Here is a 19,715-nt window from a genome sequence, read left to right on the forward strand (position 1 = left end):
ATATGAACGGAAATAAGTACGTGAAAGGATCCTCAACATAATTACTTATTAAGGAAATACAAATTAAAAGCACAATGAGATAGCCATTAGACAGCTATCTGGATGGGAAGCAAACGATCCCTGATAATACCAAGAGCTGATAAGGACATAGCGCAACTGGGACTCTCATAGTTGCTGGTGAGAATACAAAACGTTTCAGCAACTTTGGAAAACAGTTTGGCAGATTCTTATGAAGTTAAATATACATTTACCATCAATACAGCAGTACTACTCTTTGGTATTTACCCAGGAGAAATGAAAATTTATGCTCATATAAAAACCTCTATGCAAATATTTATAGCAACTTTATTCACAATTAGAAACAATCCAAATGTCCATCCGATAGCAAACAGATAGACACATTGCAGTATATCCATACAACGAAATGTAACTCAGCAATAAAAAGGAACAAATTACTGATACACACAACAGAGATGAATCTCAAAAGTACTAAGTAAACCTGACTTGGGGCAACTTACTGTCTAATTCCATTCATAAGGTATTTAGGAAAAGACCAATAACAAAGGCATGCTAGAAAACTTCCTGAGGAAATGGAAATAATCTCTATCATAATTGTGGAAGTGGCTATAAGACTTTTACATCTAAAAAGGGTAAATTTTACTCTACATAAATTATCCCTCAATAAACCCGACTTTAAAAAATCCTTTAGTAAATATATATATCTTTGACTCAGTGATTCTACTTTAGGGCCTATCCGCAAGAAGTACTCTGAAATATGCACAACAGTATTTTTGTTAATAGTGAGAAAAAGGGAAAGACGTGAATATCCTATTATGCGAGAAAAGGTAAGTACACTGAGATATCTCCTCTACCACCATTAGAAATTATGTTCATAAAAAGTATGCATTATGTGTAAACATGTATAATATAAAGTGAAAACAAAGAATACAGCACTATATTTGCAGTGTGATTACAAACTATGTAAAAAACAAACATAACTCTACTAAGAGAACAAAATACACCATAATGTGGTTGGGGTTATTTATGGGTAATCTTTTTTCCTCTTTCCCATTATATTTCAAACTGTCTTTCACAGCAGGCATGACTTTTGCAAGCCTGGGCTCTGAACGTGGCTTTGTTTGTTTCCTCAATACCAGCTTCTCAAGGGTCTTGTGGGGACCCACAGGGGGGTGGGCACTCAGACAGAACAATATGGAACTTGGGTGCCTTACGATGGGCATTTGGATCTTGTTGCTGCCCTTAATTGCCCAAATTATCCAACCCCTCAAAAGCTTTTTTCGTCTCAGTAAAACAGGAATAATAATACTTAACACATATGGAGAACTTCCATCATTCCACTGAATTTTCACTGCAACCCTTGTGAAGTGCAACCTTAGCATCTTACAGGCGAGGACACTGGAGTTCAGGGAGACGAAGTAACCAGCCCACTCAACTAGCAAGGGCCAGGGAAGCCAGATTCAGATGACCGGACTTTTGCCCACAATCATATAGGGAGAGGAGGCTACACACGTAATAAATGAGATATTTAATAATTCATAAAGTGCCTGGTTCATGGTAGGCTCTCAACTGGTGACTGCCAGATCCCAAATATTAATCAATGTTTGTTGAATGAAAGGTTGCATCTGAAATGGAAATCACTCCACAAGTGAGGAGTGTTACAGCATAATAACAATAATTCTGTTTTCTCTGAAGTGGGCTCTCATTATGTAAGTGGTGTTAACAAATCTGGCCCAGAGGCTGGGCTGCAGCAAAGGGGTCAAGACATGCTTATTCATTCACCCAGCCTTTCAGGCTTGGAGGTTTTGTGAGTGGTGACTTCACAGAGTATTTGCATTAAAAATAATTTCCCTTACTGCCTGTTTGGCTGGCAGAGCTATCTGTTTTGAAGGTTTAAGCTCTGTATTCCATGTTTGGGGTAGGAAGCAATAGTGGGAAAATGGATTTTTTTTTAAAAAAGAAAACACTGAACTACCAATTGAATATGGCATGAGGGCCAGAGTATGTGAGCTTTGGAACAAAGGAGTCTGAGTTCAAATCCTTGCTTTGCTCTAACTATGAGACCCTGAGTCAGCCACTTCACCTCCCTGGGCCTCAACTTTGTAAAACAGAGATAAGCCTGTATTGCAGGGCTGGTGCTAGGTTTAGACAGACTATATTAAAGCATTTAGCACATAAAAGGGACTAGGGAATCAATCTATAATATTCTAGGACTGGTAATAATCTTTACATTTCTTCTCTTCTCCTTTTACTACTTGATGTGTGAGGCTACACAATTGTTACAGAGAATATGAGTTATTGCATACCAATGCAAAAGCCTCGTATTAATATTAATTCAAAACCACAATGAGATTCTACTACAGCCTATTAAATTGGCTAAAAATAAAAAGACTGCCCATACCAAATGTTGATGAAGATGTATAGGAACTGGAACCCTCATACCGGGCTGGTAGGAATGTAAAACAATATATGCACTTTGGAAAACAGTTTGGAAGATTCTTAAAAAGTTAAACACCTACCATATGACCCAGCCATTCTGCTTCTAGATACTGACCTAGAAATGAAAGCATACATCCATATGAGGACATGAAGATGAACATTTATGGCAGCTCTCATAACAGGCAAAAACTAGCAACAACTCAAATGTCTATCACCAGGTAAATGGATAAACTGTTGTGCAGCTATGCAGTGGAATACTACTCAACAACAAAAGGAATGAACACACACACTCAACAGCATGGATGAATCTCAACTAACTGTGCCAAGTGAAATAAGCCAGACAAAAGAGTGTATACTGTATATAACATTTTAGAAAATACAGATTAATGTGTAATGACAGGAAGCAAATTCTGGGGTAAGAGGGGAAGGAGGAAAGGGGGGAGAAAGACAAAGGGGAACAAAACTCTTTTGGGAGTGAAGGGATATGTCCATTATCTTGATAGTGGTGATGGTTCCAGAGGGGTATATACATATATATGACAAAACTGGTCAAACCGTACACTTTTGATATATGTCCTTCATTGTACATCAATTATACTTTAATAAAGCTATTTTCTTAAAGCCTTGCTTTGCTCAGAAAGTCATTTAAATACAATAAATTATACGAATACACTGATTGTAGGTAATGTACTGGAAATATCACTTATAAATATTCTTTCCTCCGGCAGCAGCAGCCACACAGAATTTGCGTGCATGGGTTTCGGTGTCTGGCAAATCTGGGCTCGGCCCATGTCTACTTCATCTTGTCTTTGTGACCTTGGGAAAGTTATTCTTTCTCTATCTTAGCTTCCTCATCTATAAGAGGAAGATAATAACAGCACTGATAAAATAGAATTGTCAAGAGAATTAAATAAGATGATACACATGGAGCACCCAACCCAGTACCTGGTATACAGTAAATAGCCAACAACCGATAGCCATTGCCATCAGTATTTCCATGGAGTTGAAAATGTCTTACCTATGTCTATAATTCAGAAGCACACAATCTTTGGACTGTAGGGTTATGGGTGATTTATCTCTTGTCTGCTTATCTGTACTTTCTAAATTTGCATATGTTGAATATATTCTCTTTTTAAGAAGGTAATTTGTAAAAGGAGATCTATTTATTCATCTAAACTTTTCTCCATGTCTCTGAGTAAAACTAAAATGCAAACAAAACTGATTTCATTACACAGGACAGAGGTCAGGCCTCAGATGAAGATGGCAGGGGTGTGTGGGGTGGGAACGCACTGGATTCAGAAGCAAGAAGCCCAGTGTCTGGCCAAGACTGAGATTCCCTTAACTTTTCTACGTTCACTTGTCAAATCTGTATCAAATTCACCAGAGTGTGTTTCAAATGCAGGTCCGCATGCACACAGGCACTCAGAGAGGTAGGTAAGAGGACTTCCCTCCTCACCTATTCCCAGGATCTCAGGGTGTCTGGTTGCACAGCCCTGGGATGACTTTCAGTCTGCACCCTCCTCTCCATCATAAACAAACTGGTGTGTCCTCCTGGGCTCTCCCTGATCTCACTGCCCCAAAGGAAGGAGTGTTCCTCCCTCCCTGAGGAAACAGAGGCCTGAAAATCCCACCCTCTTTGGAGAATTTGTTCCATCAGTCACTCTCTCCTCTGGTTCCTTCCCATGTGCCTAAAAATACGCTCATGGCCCACTTCTAATGACCCTTCTCTTGACCTGGCTACTCCACCAAACTTTCCTCACTCGTCTCTCTCTTTTGCTAGACTAGCAGACTGATTGCCTCAATTTCCTCCCCTCAATTCCTTATAATCTGACCTCACTCTCAGCTGTCCATAAAAAGGAGAAGCAGGAATGGATGGAAGGCCAGCCCTTCCCAGTCTTTGAGAAAATAAATAAAAAACTGACTCCTCCCAAGAGTGAAAACAGACTTGCTGGCCCCAGAGGGCTTAGGGACTGGGGGAGAGAGAACAAATGGTTAGGGGCTGGAGGACTTCTTTTCACTAGTTTGAGGACACAAGCTTCCAGCCTGCAGGGCAATTTGGTTCCTGGGGGTTAGAAGGAGTCACACTCAGAGGCTGCAAGGTCTAACAAAGGAGGACAGTCACTCTAAGGACCAAGGACAGGCTTCCATCCTTTCCCTCCCTACCTCCACAGCCTGTTCCTGGGTCTCTGTGAACAGCTTCCCCACCCCACCTGGACTCTTACCCACATGAAAAGCTAACGGGAGCCTGGGAGAGATTTTCTAGACACCAGCCCAAGGAAAGCAGTGCTTAGCAAACAAAATGAGCATGTGTGGTAGAGTTCATGGTCATGGTGGCTACATACAGATGCAGCTTAGAGGGTGCGCTGCTGAGAACCAGAGAAGACCGGCTCGAAGGGGCTATTACAGGACAAAAGCACCAATAGGTAGGTTACTAGGTAGAAAAACAGACTTAGAGGAGATATGTAGTACCTGAAGTTTGGAAGGAACCCCAGAGGTTCTTGTCCAACCTCCCATCCAGTGTGCAGGGATCTTCTCTCTGGCACCCACCATGTGGGAAGAGACCCTCCACCCTACTCTACCACACTGCCGAGCAGCTCTTCTTGTTAGAAAATTCTTCCTTACCTTGGACTCCAACCTGCTTCCCTATGGCTACCCTAGCACATGCCCTGGAGTAGCCAGAAGGGTTTATCCCCTCTGCTCTAATGCTATCCGAGGGCAGTTAACATGCCTCCTCCCACAGTTCATCTCCTTGGAGGACACGGTTCCCACACCCAGCACCCTCCACTCACCCCCCTCTACTCTCTTGCTGTGTCTTAAATGCAGCTCCCAGAGGCAGACACAGTTCCCTGGACGTGGTGTGACCTGCAGAGAGGAAGCAGGCTGGGACAGTGGCCTGCAAGGCTCTGCATTGGCCTGGAGTGCACGGCCTGGGTTTGGTAGCTGAATCTTCGACTGGCTCGTGTAAAGCCTGCAGACCCCCAGATCCATTTCGCGGTGACTTGTTTACACACATGGACTATGGCAGAGTGTGACAAGTAAAGAGGCAGACTCAAGGATCCCCCGTGGGGCAGTGCAGGGGAAGGCCTGGACCGCTGATTCTTGGGAACCTGAGGAAAGCTGGTATCTCTCACTCAGCTGGCTCAGAAAACACAGGTGGTACCTGCCTGAACGTGGGCTGGCTTGTGGACCTGGGCTTGCTTTTGCGGACACAACAATACTCTCTCTGGAAAACAGTGTTCCAACACAAGGGAGTCCTAGAATAAAGGTGCCATCCCAGGGAACAGGTCCAGTGAGGACAGAAACACTAGCTTTAAATTTCCAGGTCTCCGATCTCAGGGTCAATCTGTCTAATTAAAATTAGCGGTTGTCCAAAGGAAGGAGTCCAGGTGTCAACACAGCCCATAGACCCAGTTGTCACTGAAGAGTCACCAGGCACATGCGCTGTCCGCCAAAGAGGATCCACCACGTGGAAACCAGTGTCTTGCCTCAGTGTACCTGTGAGAGCCGAGACAGCAGAGCCAGTGGTTCTGAGATGCCCTCTCAACTAGGAATGAGAAGCCAGATATCAGAGCTCCCATTTTACAGACGGGGAAGCCAAGGGCAAAGGTAACCACGCTCACACAAAGAGCCAGGTTCCGTGAGTACTCTGACCTTGGGACAGTACTAGTGACCTCCCTGGAAAATGCCAAGGGCCGGCAGAGCCACATTATAACTGTTTCAGATGAAGAAGAAACTCTTAGCTCCAGAGACAAGTGGCACACGAACTGTCGTCCCCAGGATTGATCCAGTCCCGTTCTACTGCTGGCGAACTGGGTCACCTGGGTAACTGTGATGCTTCCCTGGACCAGGACTCTGCTCTCTTTGGAAGCGCTCCCCTCCCACTCCTCCGTTCCTATGTGACTTCAAAAGACAGCAGCCACTCTAACGTCAAGGTTAAGCCACACTGTCGCGTGGGTACGGTTTCTATCTTTGGCTCTGCCATTTCTAGCTATAAGACCTCTGTAAAGTTATTCAACCTTTCTAGGTTTGTTTCCTCTTCAAGAGGAGATAGTAAAACCACCTTCAAAGGAGTAAGTGAAATAAGCCCCATTAAGTGCTTGGCACAGAGCCTGGCTCTCAAAAGCATTCAGCCAGCGGTGATCAATAGCATCATTAGCATCAGAGCGTCACAGGGCACCAAGAGGCCAGGGTGAACCCTTAAGGGAGAAGGACACTATCATTGAACCACTGGGTCGGAAGGAGCCAAAGCTTCCCTGGGGTCTACACTCTGGCTGTACCTCAGATCGTGCGCACCCCTCAGTCCTCCAGCCGGAGTGACGTCCACGGACACGGGAGCTGCAGCTATTCCGACTGTGCATCCCTCACGCACCTAACGGCATCTTGCACACAGCAAGCCCCCAACAAACTTTCAAAACTAATCACAAACACTGTACCCTAACCTTTCAGGCAAGCACTGAGAGAGAGGACAGGTTTCAGGGCAGAGGAGGAAGAGAAAGGGGCTGACCTGCCCAGCCAGTGATCTGAGTTTGGGGACAGAGGAGTTCTTAATGCCTCCCTGATTGGCTTCCTGAGTCATGCTGACATTCAGGCATATTTCCATCCCTTTATAACAATAAACATGTTCTCATTTGTAGTTTGTTTTTCCTGCTTCCATCATACTTCACAATGAAATATCTTTTCAAAAAAATATGCTCTGTGGTTAAATTTAATGAGGGCAAAAATGTAGTATTTCTTTCCTTGGGGAAAAAGAAATCTTGGCCTGTGACTCAGGACAGAGACATTTGTCTTGATCCCAAACCCCATGGATCTCCAGTAGAACATTTCTAACGTGTGTTCTGTGGTACGGTCCCATCTGAATTGAAGGGGATTTTGGAATGTATTCGTGTAAGGTTGAATCATATGAATTTTTCATTTTTTGTAGGAAAAAATATCAATAGGCAAATATCAAATATCACTAATAGTTAAATATCAATAATTTCATATGGCTCAGTCTAATTTTTGCAAACAGGTTGTTTTATTAAGCTTCTAGTGGACCTGCAGGCTCAAATCAAATCCCTCAGGACAGGGACTTTATCTCATCTTTCTTAAGTTTTCTCAAGATAAGAAAAAGTCGGCACTTAATAAATGCTTTCTGAACTGGAAAGCATTACCAAGTAACAGTGCTTCTGGCTCTGCTTTAATGGGTTTGCATGAAGCACTGTAAATCACGTGGAGGTGGCCTGGTGGGTGGGAGGGTACACGTCCCACGCAGGACGGGACGAGCTTGGGGCCAGAAGGACCTGGGTATTCCTGGACTTCAGAAGCATAAAGGCACCTGTTTGTTCAGCAGATGTTTAATGAGGACGTGTTACGTGCAAGGCAGTGGGCCTGGTGCTGGGGGTGTATGGTGGTGAGAAAGGAGACACAGCCCCTGCCTTCACAGAGTTCACTGTCTCAAAGGGAGGCAGACACCATTCAAATAATGGCTCAAGTAACAGTAAGATGACAAGTGGGCCAGAAGTGACCAAGGGCCTGCCTGGAGCCAGGGCACCCTGACCTAGTAGGGATGATCAGTCAGGGAGGGCTTCTCTGACAGACAATTAAGCTAAGGTCTGAAACTTAAATAGCCACAGATTAGACAGTAAAAGAAAAGCAGGTGTGGAGGGAGGAAGAAAGGGATGGACAGGTGGGGCACAGGGGACTTTCAGGGCAGGGAAGCTCTGTATGCTACTCTGCATGATACGCATGTCATTGCCCACTTGTCCAAACTCACAGAATGTATAACACCTAGCGTGAACCCTAACCCAAACTATGGCCTGTGGGTGACAATGGTGTGCCAGCGCTGGCTCACGTCTGTAACAAACATGCCCCTCTGGTGTGGGATGTTGACGGTGGGAGGCTGCGTGTGTGCTGGGTTCGGGGGAGGTTGTGGGAACTCTGTACTTTCTACTCAATTTTGCTGTGAACCTAAGACTGCTCTAAAAAATAAAGTCTATTACTGAAAGAAAAAGAAAAGAAAGAAAGAAAAGCAGGAATACAGGGAGCAGAATTCCAAGCAGAGGAAACAACATGTGCAAAGGGCCTCACATGAGTCAGAGCAACTGACGCAAGGTCATGGTGGCTGGAACGCAGAGGCCACGGGTGGAGGCTGGGGAGAGAGCAGGGCCAGGAGAGCCCGAGGGCAAATAAATGCCTATCTCCTATCCTTTTTCCCAAATGGACATTCAAAGCAAGAAGGAGCCCCTGACTTGAAATGAAACACTGATGCTCTCATCAGGTATGGAAACAGAGCCTCCAGAGTTTCCAGAGGGCCCTCCTAACCTCTCCCTGGGATGATTCTAGAAGGAGCCGCCAGTGTGTGCAGACACCTAAGACAGAGGCAGAAGCAGGCACACCGCTGGCTTACACTAGAGGGTAAGAAGAAACGCAAACTCTCACCCACACCTTGTTGACAATACTGAGTTGTGATTCAGCCAGTTCCCACCTCTCATCCAGAACAGCAGCTGTCAGCAGGGCAGTGAAGCCCACGGCACAGCTCATGGGCAGAAGACAGAACAAGGAAAGCACAGCGTCACCTCAGAGACCAGACTAGCAGAGGGACTCAGAAGTGTGCATTAAACCACAACATCCTGCAACGTAGAAAGCCAAGGGAAACCTGAACCAGGCCTGACAACAGCCCCACAGGACGGAGGGTCTGCATACCTGCGTGCACAGCCCCCAGGGAAACCCAGTACTTTCATGGTGTTTCCCAAAGACACTCTGGCAGAGGAAGAGCAAGCAGGTTGGCGCTGGATCAAGCCCCAGAAACCTGGTGCAACCTGCTAGTAGAAGCAGCTCACACGTGCTGAGACAGATACCCAGACAGCTAGGAAACAGAGTGCGTGGAGTCCTTTCAGGTGGCCTGAAGGGGCAGGCTAGTGGGGAAGAGGGGGCTGCCTTCCTCAAAGAAAGAAAGGCAATTTCCTACATTTTTCAATTCATGCTTGGAAAAGTAACATAAGTCTGACGTCTAAAAGAAATTAGGCACTTGGCGGGGGGGAACCAAGGGCAACACACGTAACCTAAACATCTGTACCCCCATAATATGCTGAAATAAAAAAACAAAAAAAGAAATTAGGCAACAAGTCAAAATAAACCGAATCAACTCTGGGGACAGGGATGGGGAGAGTGCAGAGAGGAAATCCCTTATATCCGTGCCTGACTCCAGGACTGGAAGATTTTCCACCCTTTACGGGTATTTGCAGCAGCCCCTGCTGGGCCTGAGGCGCAAGCCTGAACCAGGAGAGACAAAAAACCAAAAGTAATAGCTTTGAGCAAAGAGGGATGGGAGCACAGCTGGAAGGTACCTCAGAGCTCCTTCCCCATCAATCCCACCCCGTGCATCTCCCAGATGAGCATCTCCCAGATGAGCCACCTGAAAGGGCTCCACCACGTGCTCTGTTCCCTGGCTGTCTGGGTATCTGTTTCAGTGGAGAGGTCACTGAGCCAGCCTCCACGGAGCCAGAAGAGGCAGCGGCTTGAATCAGAACAAGATTCTAAATTCAGTGCCCCTTGCTCTACACTGCTACCTCCCAGAGCACCCAGTCCCTGGGTAATGGAAAGGCACGGCATTTAGAATCAACAGGCCTAGTCCACATTCTGGTTCTATTCCTTTCTAAGTCTAACTTATCTCTGTGACACTCAGTTTCCTCACCTGTAAAATGGGAACAACCACCACCAATACACTGTAGGACTCTTGTAAGAATCAAGATAATGGAGATAAAACATCTGGCACATGGGTGATGGTTGAGCAAGTATAGTGATTATTGTGGTTTCTAGAGGTCCACGGAACTCATATTCCTGAAGAAAGTCTTGCCAGTATAAAGTTGTCCCACCAGCTCCCCTGGGGCTGTGGTCTCCAATTTAGATTAGGATATTCTTACCAGCAAAGGAATACAGGACTCATTGCATACAAAAAAGTTTTTACTCAACATATTAACTTGCTTTGTTTGCTTTAATACTTATTCATCCACCTACGTCTGAGAGGACATAGATGCTTTACAATTTTCACACACAGTGCAAAATTAGGGACTCAGGATTGAAACAGAAAATCTATGTAAAGGACACAGAGGATAAATGCCAGGGCTCTCGAAGCTGAGGCGAACAGGGAAATGCGCTGGGTTGCAGAGATCGTATTCCCTGGCTGGCCAGAGAAAGCAGCCCATAGAATCCCATGCAGCCAGGATGTGCCCGGCCAAGCTCAAATGTGCAAGTGACTTGTTCAACCTGAAAGCCATGAAGAACAGCAAAGCAGTAACTGGCAACTTGGAACCCAGAGCTCCTTGGCAACTGCTCGCCCGTGTCCTCCCCAGGCCAAGGACACTCCCTGTTTTGAGAGAATAGGACAGTAGCCGTAGTTCCAGTCTGAACCACACATCACACTTCCATCTGTTCAATTTTAGAATAAACAACTTAGAGTCAACTTCTAGAAAGTTCTGGGAGAGCAATAAAAGCAGTACTGGGAGAAACCATTATTCTGACCATGAAAAAGTATAAACAGGTTCAATCACAGGTAAAGATAAGAAATTAAGGGCAGTGGCATTCTCCACCTCCAACCCAGCCACAACAGTGCATCGACGGCAGAGGCCCCCTCAGCTGTGGGTGCTGTTGAACTGCCCCTCACAGCAACATGACCTGCTGGAGGGAAAAGCAACTCAAAACTCCCACTCACAGAAGCAGGGTCCTTATCATAAATAGAATCCTAAATACAAACAGGTAGTTTCCTTCTTTTAGCAAATGAAGCAAGATTTTGGGTCACGAGACGGTAATCATTAAAGATAAGCAATGAACACAGGTTTCAATTCAATATTCTCTCTACTGTTGTGTGTTTAAAATGTTCCATAATAAAAAAAATCATACATATTCATTGTGCAAATGTAGGTAAATATAAAATTAAAACCACCAAGGAAAAAAATAATCCTGTCACCTAAGACAACTGTTGTTATCTCATTTCGGTCTATTTCTGATCTTTTCCATACTTTTTTCTTTCTTTTTGTTTACAAAACAGGCCATCCTGTCCATACTGTTTTATAAACTGCTTTCTACCCCCCTCTTAATTTATCTTATATATTATTGAAGTCATTAAATTTTTTTAATGGTATGATTGTTGCATAGTCTTTCATGAGAAGGTAGTCCATAATCTATTTCCAATTTTTTGCTACTACCAAGAAGGATGACATTTTTTGTAAACAGGTGATTTCAAGTGAGAAAGAAACAGCTTGGTGTGTATCTAAACGCAAATCGACAGCACAAAGGAAAAGAAAATGTGAAGAGAGGAGCTGGTGGCTCACAGGCTGCAGAATTCTAAGCCATTATTAACTTTCCAGCTATGCCTGTTGCAAAGGCCATGATGGGAATAAGAGAAAACTTCAAGAGGCATAAAGCTGAAACGTGCTCCTCAAGTGCCTCCCAGTCAACAATAATTCACTAGATTTGGGCAATGAGTTTAGAAAATCTGCTAGTATTGCTTCTGAAATGCTTGGGTCTTGAAATACTAAGTTTTCAAAGAGTAGAACATTTCACCCATCTGGGATGGCACAGGAAGGTTCTGTAGGCACGAGAGTGGATTGAATGGCTTCTCTAAGATCACTGTGGTTCAAGCAATCAACCATGCTGTTCCAATTAATCCAATTAAATAGAATAGAACTGGATGTTGCTTAAGCCCATAATTGGGTTCTTTCCCCCAAGACTTAAAGATGATGTCCTCCCCTGAGAAAAGAAAATCCAAAAAGATTCTCAAGATGGAGAGATGAGGGGGACCCCTATGTCTTCCCTGCACTATTTGTTCCCTGCCAAGAAGAATTTGGCTGAATGTCTGTGAAGACAACACCTCCTTCAATCAATATCTGAATGCCAATCAAAAACAGAATGTTTCTTTCTGAATGAATCAAATCCATAAAGTATTTATTTTATGAAACATCGAAAGACTCAGAACTGAATATATTCTAGCTATGGTCCATCTGCCTTTCTCAGACTCCTAAAAAACCATCAGGGAGCTCTGAATCTGCCCCTTCGGCTCTGGCCAGCAGCTGGGAAAAGGTTGCTCTGCCGCCATCCTGGATAGGAAACCACTGCTACCCTGCTCTCCAGGAGGACTCAACCACAGGCAGAACCACAGCGGGACCCAGATGAGGACTGCAGATGACTGTGCTGCTTTCTTTACATTTTCCCTTCCCCTTATCTACCTCTGGCTCCCATGTTGGTTTTTATTTCAGGAGGGACCGCTGTGGTTCCCTTCCCATGCTGTCGAGGACGGAGAGGAAAAGAGAGTGTGTGGACATGCTGGACCCAGACTATCTGAGGTCAGAAACCATGTGAGTGGGTGATTAAGTGCAAATCACTTAGTGAATAGCAGCTGCCTTATGCAGCCTCTAAACTGAGTTCTAACCTCTGACCCCGGCCTCCCCACACTGAACAGTTCCTAACACCCTTCCATTGCCAAATCCGTCTGAATTTTCAAGAAAGCATTACCAATTATATATACTGTATAATGACCGCTAGGAAAAAATGCTACATGTATGCACAAAGACTACAAAGATAAACACAAATTTTATAAGCATGTGTTGTGGTACCAAATTCAAGAGTGACTTTTATTTTTATTTTTTATCAGTGTCATTGGCTTGACATTAGAAAATTATTTTACGTTATCACCAACATTCCATTTATATATTTCGCTGAGATTGGAAGCTCAAAGCATGAGTTCATTTCTGACCTAAGTCTATGTCCTCCCTCTGGATTCATATATCACAAAGAAACAGAGAAAAACAAATTCATAGAAATGCAACCAAAGATGTCACACAATTCTTTTTCAACTAGTTCTCCAATAGAGCAGTCTCTAAAGTTTACAAAAATTGAGCCAAAAAGCTCTACAAGCTTCTATGTATATGGCTTGACCTTTACTTTTTTCCCCTGAAAAGAAGCGAAAAAACCAAATGTATAAACACAGAACAGCTGTCTTCTGGCAAAGACAGTACCCCATTGCACACAGCCACACCCTGACATGGAGACACACACCAGCCCAAGCCATTCCTGAGCTCCAGCTGATTTCACTGCTGTAGATTTCCCTGAGGTTCCACTGAGCTCAGTCTCTGATGTAAGAGTAGACAGGAGCCACAGCCTAGGGTGGCTCAAAATCTGCCATCTCCTGCAGGAAGTACCAGCACCCACACTAGTGCTCTCTACCTTGACCTGCAGGGACAGGACCAGAAAGGAAAGCTACCTTGCAGACAGCCGCCTGGAGTACTGCATCAAAGCCCCCCTCAGGGGCATCACGGTTCCGGGACACCCTCTGTTTCCGGACTTCCTCGTTGAAGCTGTCGACTCTGTCTGTGAGAGGCAGCAGATGGCGGAACCCAAAGGATGGGACGCAGTTTGGAAATAACTTGTAACTAGAGAGAAAGAAGAGAAGAGTCACTTTTCCATCATTATCTCTAAATCTTAACCAAGTGTTCTGTGCATTCACTGAGTGCCTTGAGAGGCACCAATAAATATTTACGCAGCACCTACTATGTGCTCCTGGGAGAACAAAGGTAAATAACATAGTCCCTACTCTCGAATCACCAAGCCCTAAACTGCATGCCAGACAGCCCATACCAAGGTGTAAGTGAGTGGTATGGATGATGATTCAGAGCAAGTAGAGATAATAGTAGGCTACTGTGGTTGGAGGAAGACTTGGTGTGGGCCTAGAAAGGTGTGTGGGGCCCGTGGTGTGGGCTCAGTGGAGGGGAAGGCTCCTCTGGGCTGAGGAAGGTGGACAGTGTCCAGGGAAGGCAACGGAAGCAGAGTTACTCTGTGAAACCAGCTTCTCATGTCAACTCTGCCACTGCTGTGTGACAAAGGATCACATAACCTCTTCAAGTCAAGCACTCACTGACCACCAGAATATGTTGGTACATGAACAAATGTTAAATGGAACAGGAATGAAAACATTCTTTCTGTCTCTTTATTTATTTATAAATACTGCAATGATAAGCTATCAGCTCTCCAAGGTGCAATAAAAATCATAGAAATTAAGCACCTTCAAATGGAAAGTTATATCTGGAAATTTGGAAAGGAAGTAGTGCATGTCAATAGTAGGTTAATACCAAGCCTTTCTCCTAAAATATTGGGTGATCTCCTCTCCAGTCTGCTGTGCAGACCCCAAGTGGCCCCATTCCTGGAGGAAGTTAGCTCCCAACTACAGTCCTAGGAGTTTCAGTTTGACCTACAGCTAATGAAATAGGAAGCGAGGCCTTGCATTGTTTTATAAATGGGTTCACAAGGTAAAGGGGGAGAGGGAAGAGTGTCGCAGCCAGAGAGAAGAGTATAGGCAAGAGTCCTGTGGCAGGAAGGAGCATAGACAGCCCGAGGACAGAGGTGGCCAGTAGGGCTGCAGCCAGAGTGAGAGGAGGCTGGCAGGCAGGCTGGGCCAGACTGCAGGGCCTGTGGCTGCAGTAAGGATACCTCTCTTTCAGAACAAAAGATGAAAACCCAGCACTAATGGAAAGCCCTGAGGGAAAGGCTTTATAATCCAATTCCAGCTGTGTGCATGGGAAGGCAAACAGGCTTAGCAACCGCTAGGAGAACTCTGCCTAAACTGCCACCACAGAGCAGCCTCATCAGGGCAGGTCTGGGCAGGCCCCCCTTCTCTGCAAAGAGGCAAACTTTGGCTTCTGAGGGGCCATTCCATCCCCTTCAGGGCTACAGTCCCTGCTCCATCCACCGCAGTCCAAACACAACATGGCACAGAGTCCCTCGAAACAAGCCAGCTCTGGACAGAATCAACCCTACTCCCACAATTATCACGGTTCTCTCTGGACAGCACAGGTGGCGGCAGCTAGAGGCTTTCCCTACTTGCCTTAGCTCTGTTTTCCTCCCTTCTCCCTCCAAACCTTCATGGACACACCTTGTGCTTGGACAGGTCAAACTCTTTTTTAAACCCATGCCTCGGGCCACCCAAATTTCTCATTACCCCCTCATTTTGTCGTAAAGAGAAAAGTCGTGGAAATTACATTCCCAGCTGGAAAAAGGCACCGGAAGTCCCATCTGTAGCTATTTGACAAATGCATAATAGGCCCAGAAGGAAGTAAATATATCCAAACTCTCATGACTCTTTATCTTCCTCCACACTCCTATGCTCTTCTGTTTTTCTGTTCCACGATTTAGGACTTCAGGTGTGTGTTTATTGTCACACTCAGTTAGGCTGGTTATGGAAAGGGAGGAGAGAGACTGAATAATAATTGCTGTTTAATGAGAAAACCAGAAAAGCTGTGAGAAATTCAGCTAAAGCTCCGCATATTTTACCTCTTCCCTTTCACTTCTGCAAACAGCTGTAAGCAGATACATTTTTACTGTGGAGAATTACTTTTAAGAAAATGTGTTTGCCAGAGAGAAGCCTTCATTGCAGAGAATTTTCTATAAACAAATCAGAGTCACTTCCTACTGAAAGGAACATAGCTTTGTCACATAGACCCTGGGAATGTCTCCACTGTCACTGGAATAGGATGTCGTCTGTGCCTAGTTATCTGATTTAACCCCTGGAAGTGCTGTCTAAGTGACCTGGAGATCTAGATGGTTTGGGGTCTCATGCCAGGAGACTATTCCACCCCCACCCTGTGTCAGTGCTGTAGGAGCCCCACTTTAAGGGTTATTAAATAAAGGATTATTAACAAGGAAGATAAAAACAGAATATATATGGTTAAAGAGCTGAGGGAATACGTGTATAAAAAGTAAACCCAATTTAAAGACACTACATCTAGGCAAATCCAGAAAACAATCTAATACTTTAGGACAGTATCATGGATTGAGCTGACATGGAAAGGCTCCCCTCTTACTCCAAACATATAGAACTGCTAGATACAATATAATTTTAAAAATATTTAGTATATAGCCAAGCCTGGAAGCTTAAAAGGGAAATCCCAGGTGCCAGAAATGACGAGGAAACCACTCAACAAATAAATGGACCGAAGGGAATCGGAGGGAGGTGAGCAGGAGCTCGTGGCCAGGGGCTCCCCACTATGCCAGGACTTGGCGGAGGCCCCAGGAACTTGCAGCAGGAGTCCACCTGGATGGGGTGATGAGTCTCCTGCTTGCACAAGGCCAAGCACTGGAATAGGGCTCTCCGCACAAAGCCAAGCTCTACAAACAGCGCAAGCCGTACCACTAAAACCAGAAACACTCCAGCTGCTGGTCTAGGAAAGAGGCGAGGAAGCCTACCATCTCCTCCAGGCCATAGAGGTGATTCACCCATACAAACTGTAACTCCAGGTTTCAACAATCAGAATTCACTACTTTTATGGTGAAGAAATCCCCAACTGAGAAATTAACAGGAAAACCAGTCCCACAGTGAAACTTGGAGGTTCCTGGCGGCAGCAAACACAAAACCCCTCTGCAGGGATGTGAGCACAACCTCTGATGAAGATGAGCTAATGAAAAAGGTGTAAATCCCATGAGAAACAAACCATGAAGGAACGTCAGCAAATCCAACATACTGAAGGATCCATAATGCAAGAAATAGAGAATGATTTGAAATACTTTAAGACAAAGATATTTAAAACATTCAAGGAGAGGAAGGACTAGAAACCAAAGGCCAGACAGGATAGTATTAGAAAAACAAAATAAAACAGGCGGCTTTGAAAAAAAAAAAACTATGAAAAACAAAGAGTCTGAAAAAGAACCAAATAAACATTTAAAAAATGAAAAATATAGTCACTGAATTCAAAAATGAAATCTCAGTGTATGAATTAAGCAGCTGAAGAACTAAATAGTAAACTGCAAGAAATTTCCCACTATGCAGCTAAGAGAGAGAAAGAGGTAGAAATTTGGGAGAAAAATTAAGAAACATGAAGTTTAGTATAAGAACCTCCAAACTGACATCTAATAATGTCAGAAAGAAAATGCAGAGGACAGGAGAGAGGAAGCAAGCAAAGAGATAACATCTGAGAATTTTCAAGAACAAAGATGTACTCTCAGATTAAACAAGCAAACCGAGTTCTGAGCAATGCGAACAAAAATCCAACCTAGACATATTGGAGTGCATACAATTACAGAATATGAAAAGCACAGGAAAATACCAAATACCACCAGAAAGAAAGAAAATGATTAGACAGACAGAAGATGTCACATCAGCCATGAGAGATGCTGGCAGACAATGGAATATTACCTTCAAGGTGGGGAAGGAATGCTATGACTTCCTGGGAGAAATACGCAAAGGGTAAGTAAAAATGTATTATAAATAAGGATAAGTGTATTATCTCACTTGCAAATATTTTCACATGATATGTATTTCAACAACAGCCCAATACCCCTAACAAAAGAAAAAGTGCTCAGAACTGGAAATAACATGTCAGATTAATCCTTCGAATCTTGTATCAGTGAATATCATGTGACTCTCCCCAGTAAAACTATTCCTATTACTCAGAATAGCAATTGAACGGTTCTTTAAGCTGACGATTAAATTACTCTATGCCTTTTGTCTTCCTATGGCAGCCCTGGCACTTCCTACTTCAGATTTGGCATTTCTGATACATTCTAAGATGGGAATGGATGAGCCTAGCCATTTGAACCTTTGGCAGAAACATCTGGAGAAGAAGGACGGACAAACCTTAGGAAAGTCCCACGCATACTGGCTCTGTTTGCGACGTCCTGCACAGGTGGTTAAGTCACTTCCCCTGACTTTCGCATCTCCCGAAAACTTCCTGGGGGCTGCTGTTGCTTCCACCACAGGAGAGAAAAAGCTAACTGAAGGTGTTACCGGAGCTTGAGAAGAACTCCATGGTTTTCCTTTCCACATCGGCTGGAGGAAAAGGATAGTTACCCAAGGATCACAAACAAACATCTACTGAGCCAGGCGTGGAATGCAAACATGTGGAACAGGCCAGCCGCAAGACAAGAGGGAGTGGTGGAGACTGTGGAGGCCAAACAAGCTGCAGTATAAGCCCAGCTTTACCAGACCTCTCTGTTTTTCAAGAAAAAAACAGAAATCCTGGTTATTCTTGATTAAATCTTCTTTTTAAAAGAAATTTTAGCAACTATTTCACCGTGTCATTAAAATAGAAAGGTGAACAAAGCACATGCACATGCTGGGTCAGGCACAGGAGCAGCCAGAACACACCCTGGATTGGGCGCTTCTCTCCGAGGAGCAGTGGGGAATCTTCCCGAGACCCGGGACGCGGCACCGCCTGGACACGGGGAGAGAAACCTCAGCCTGCCCACTGAGCTACAGTGCGATTCCTCCTTGCATTGCTCAGCTCAGAAAACAGAGATTTACGTAACTCAGACCTGATGTTTCCTTCAAAACTCTCATTCTTCACTGGGTTTCCTGTCTTACAAGCAGCTTTCTTTTGTCTTTTTTTTCTTTTTTTTGAGACAGAGTCTCACTCTTTTGCCCAGGCTAGAGTGAGTGCCATGGCGTCAGCCTAGCTCACAGCAACCTCAAACTCCTGGGCTCAAGCAATCCTTCTGCCTCAGCCTCCCGAGTAGCTGGGACTACAGGCATGCGCCACCATGCCCGGCTAATTTTTTCTACATATATTTTTAGCTGTCCAATTAATTTCTTTCCATTTTTTGGTAGAGACGGGGTCTCGCTCTTGCTCAGGCTGGTCTCGAACTCCTGAGCTCAAACAATCTGCCCGCCTCGGCCTCCCAGAGTGCTAGGATTACAGGCGTGAGCCACCGCGCCCGGCCTTTTTTTTTTGTTTTTTTTAATCTTTTTTCACTTTTTTATTTTAAAATTTTAATCATTTTCTGTTTAATTTTTTGTTCATCCTGCTACTTTCCCAATTACAAGCAGCTTCTCAGTGTGCCTTGTACTCACTGTCAAGAACTTTCCTGTCGGCAACAGGTCCTGCCTTTGAGGGGCTAGAGAATGAGCTCTGCATAAGCAATGGTGACAATTCTGAATATTCAAAGGCGGAGCGCCCAGGGCCAGCTCTTGATCCTCTGCCAGTGTCCAATCTAGTGTCTGAGTTAGTGGACGAGCTTCGGAAGAGTGGAAGTGGATGCACACCCTGTCTGTCTGGAGGCAGGGACCAGGGAAGGCAGAGGTGAAAAGAAGTAGATAAAATCACTATTTCAGATTAACTGAAAAAAGTCTGGGTTAAGATGCCATTGGTCCTGGTAAGTAGTGAAACTCCAGCAAGAGGACGTGTGGCACCTGGACTTAGCTGAAAAGGGCCTTGGAGACAGGATCAAAGTAAAAATAATCCCAGTGACCACAGGAGGAAGCTAAACCCGGCAAATGTTCACACCTAGCACCTCTTCAT

The 19,715-nt window shown here is 44.6% G+C and overlaps 1 protein-coding gene across 1 annotated transcript in view; it reads right to left on the minus strand.

Annotated features, from left to right (window-relative positions):
* ITGB5 (integrin, beta 5) overlaps window positions 1–19,715 on the minus strand; it is a 111,417-nt gene that overhangs the window by 56,161 nt on the left and 35,541 nt on the right. Inside the window, exon 5 of the mRNA XM_012641596.1 lies at window positions 13,694–13,862. Coding sequence (XP_012497050.1) covers window positions 13,694–13,862 — 169 coding nt within the window. The remainder of the gene's footprint in view (window positions 1–13,693; window positions 13,863–19,715) is intronic.

This window comes from Propithecus coquereli, unplaced genomic scaffold (genome assembly GCF_000956105.1).
Source record: "Propithecus coquereli isolate 6110/MARCELLA unplaced genomic scaffold, Pcoq_1.0 Scaffold10, whole genome shotgun sequence".
Lineage (NCBI taxonomy): Eukaryota > Metazoa > Chordata > Mammalia > Primates > Indriidae > Propithecus > Propithecus coquereli.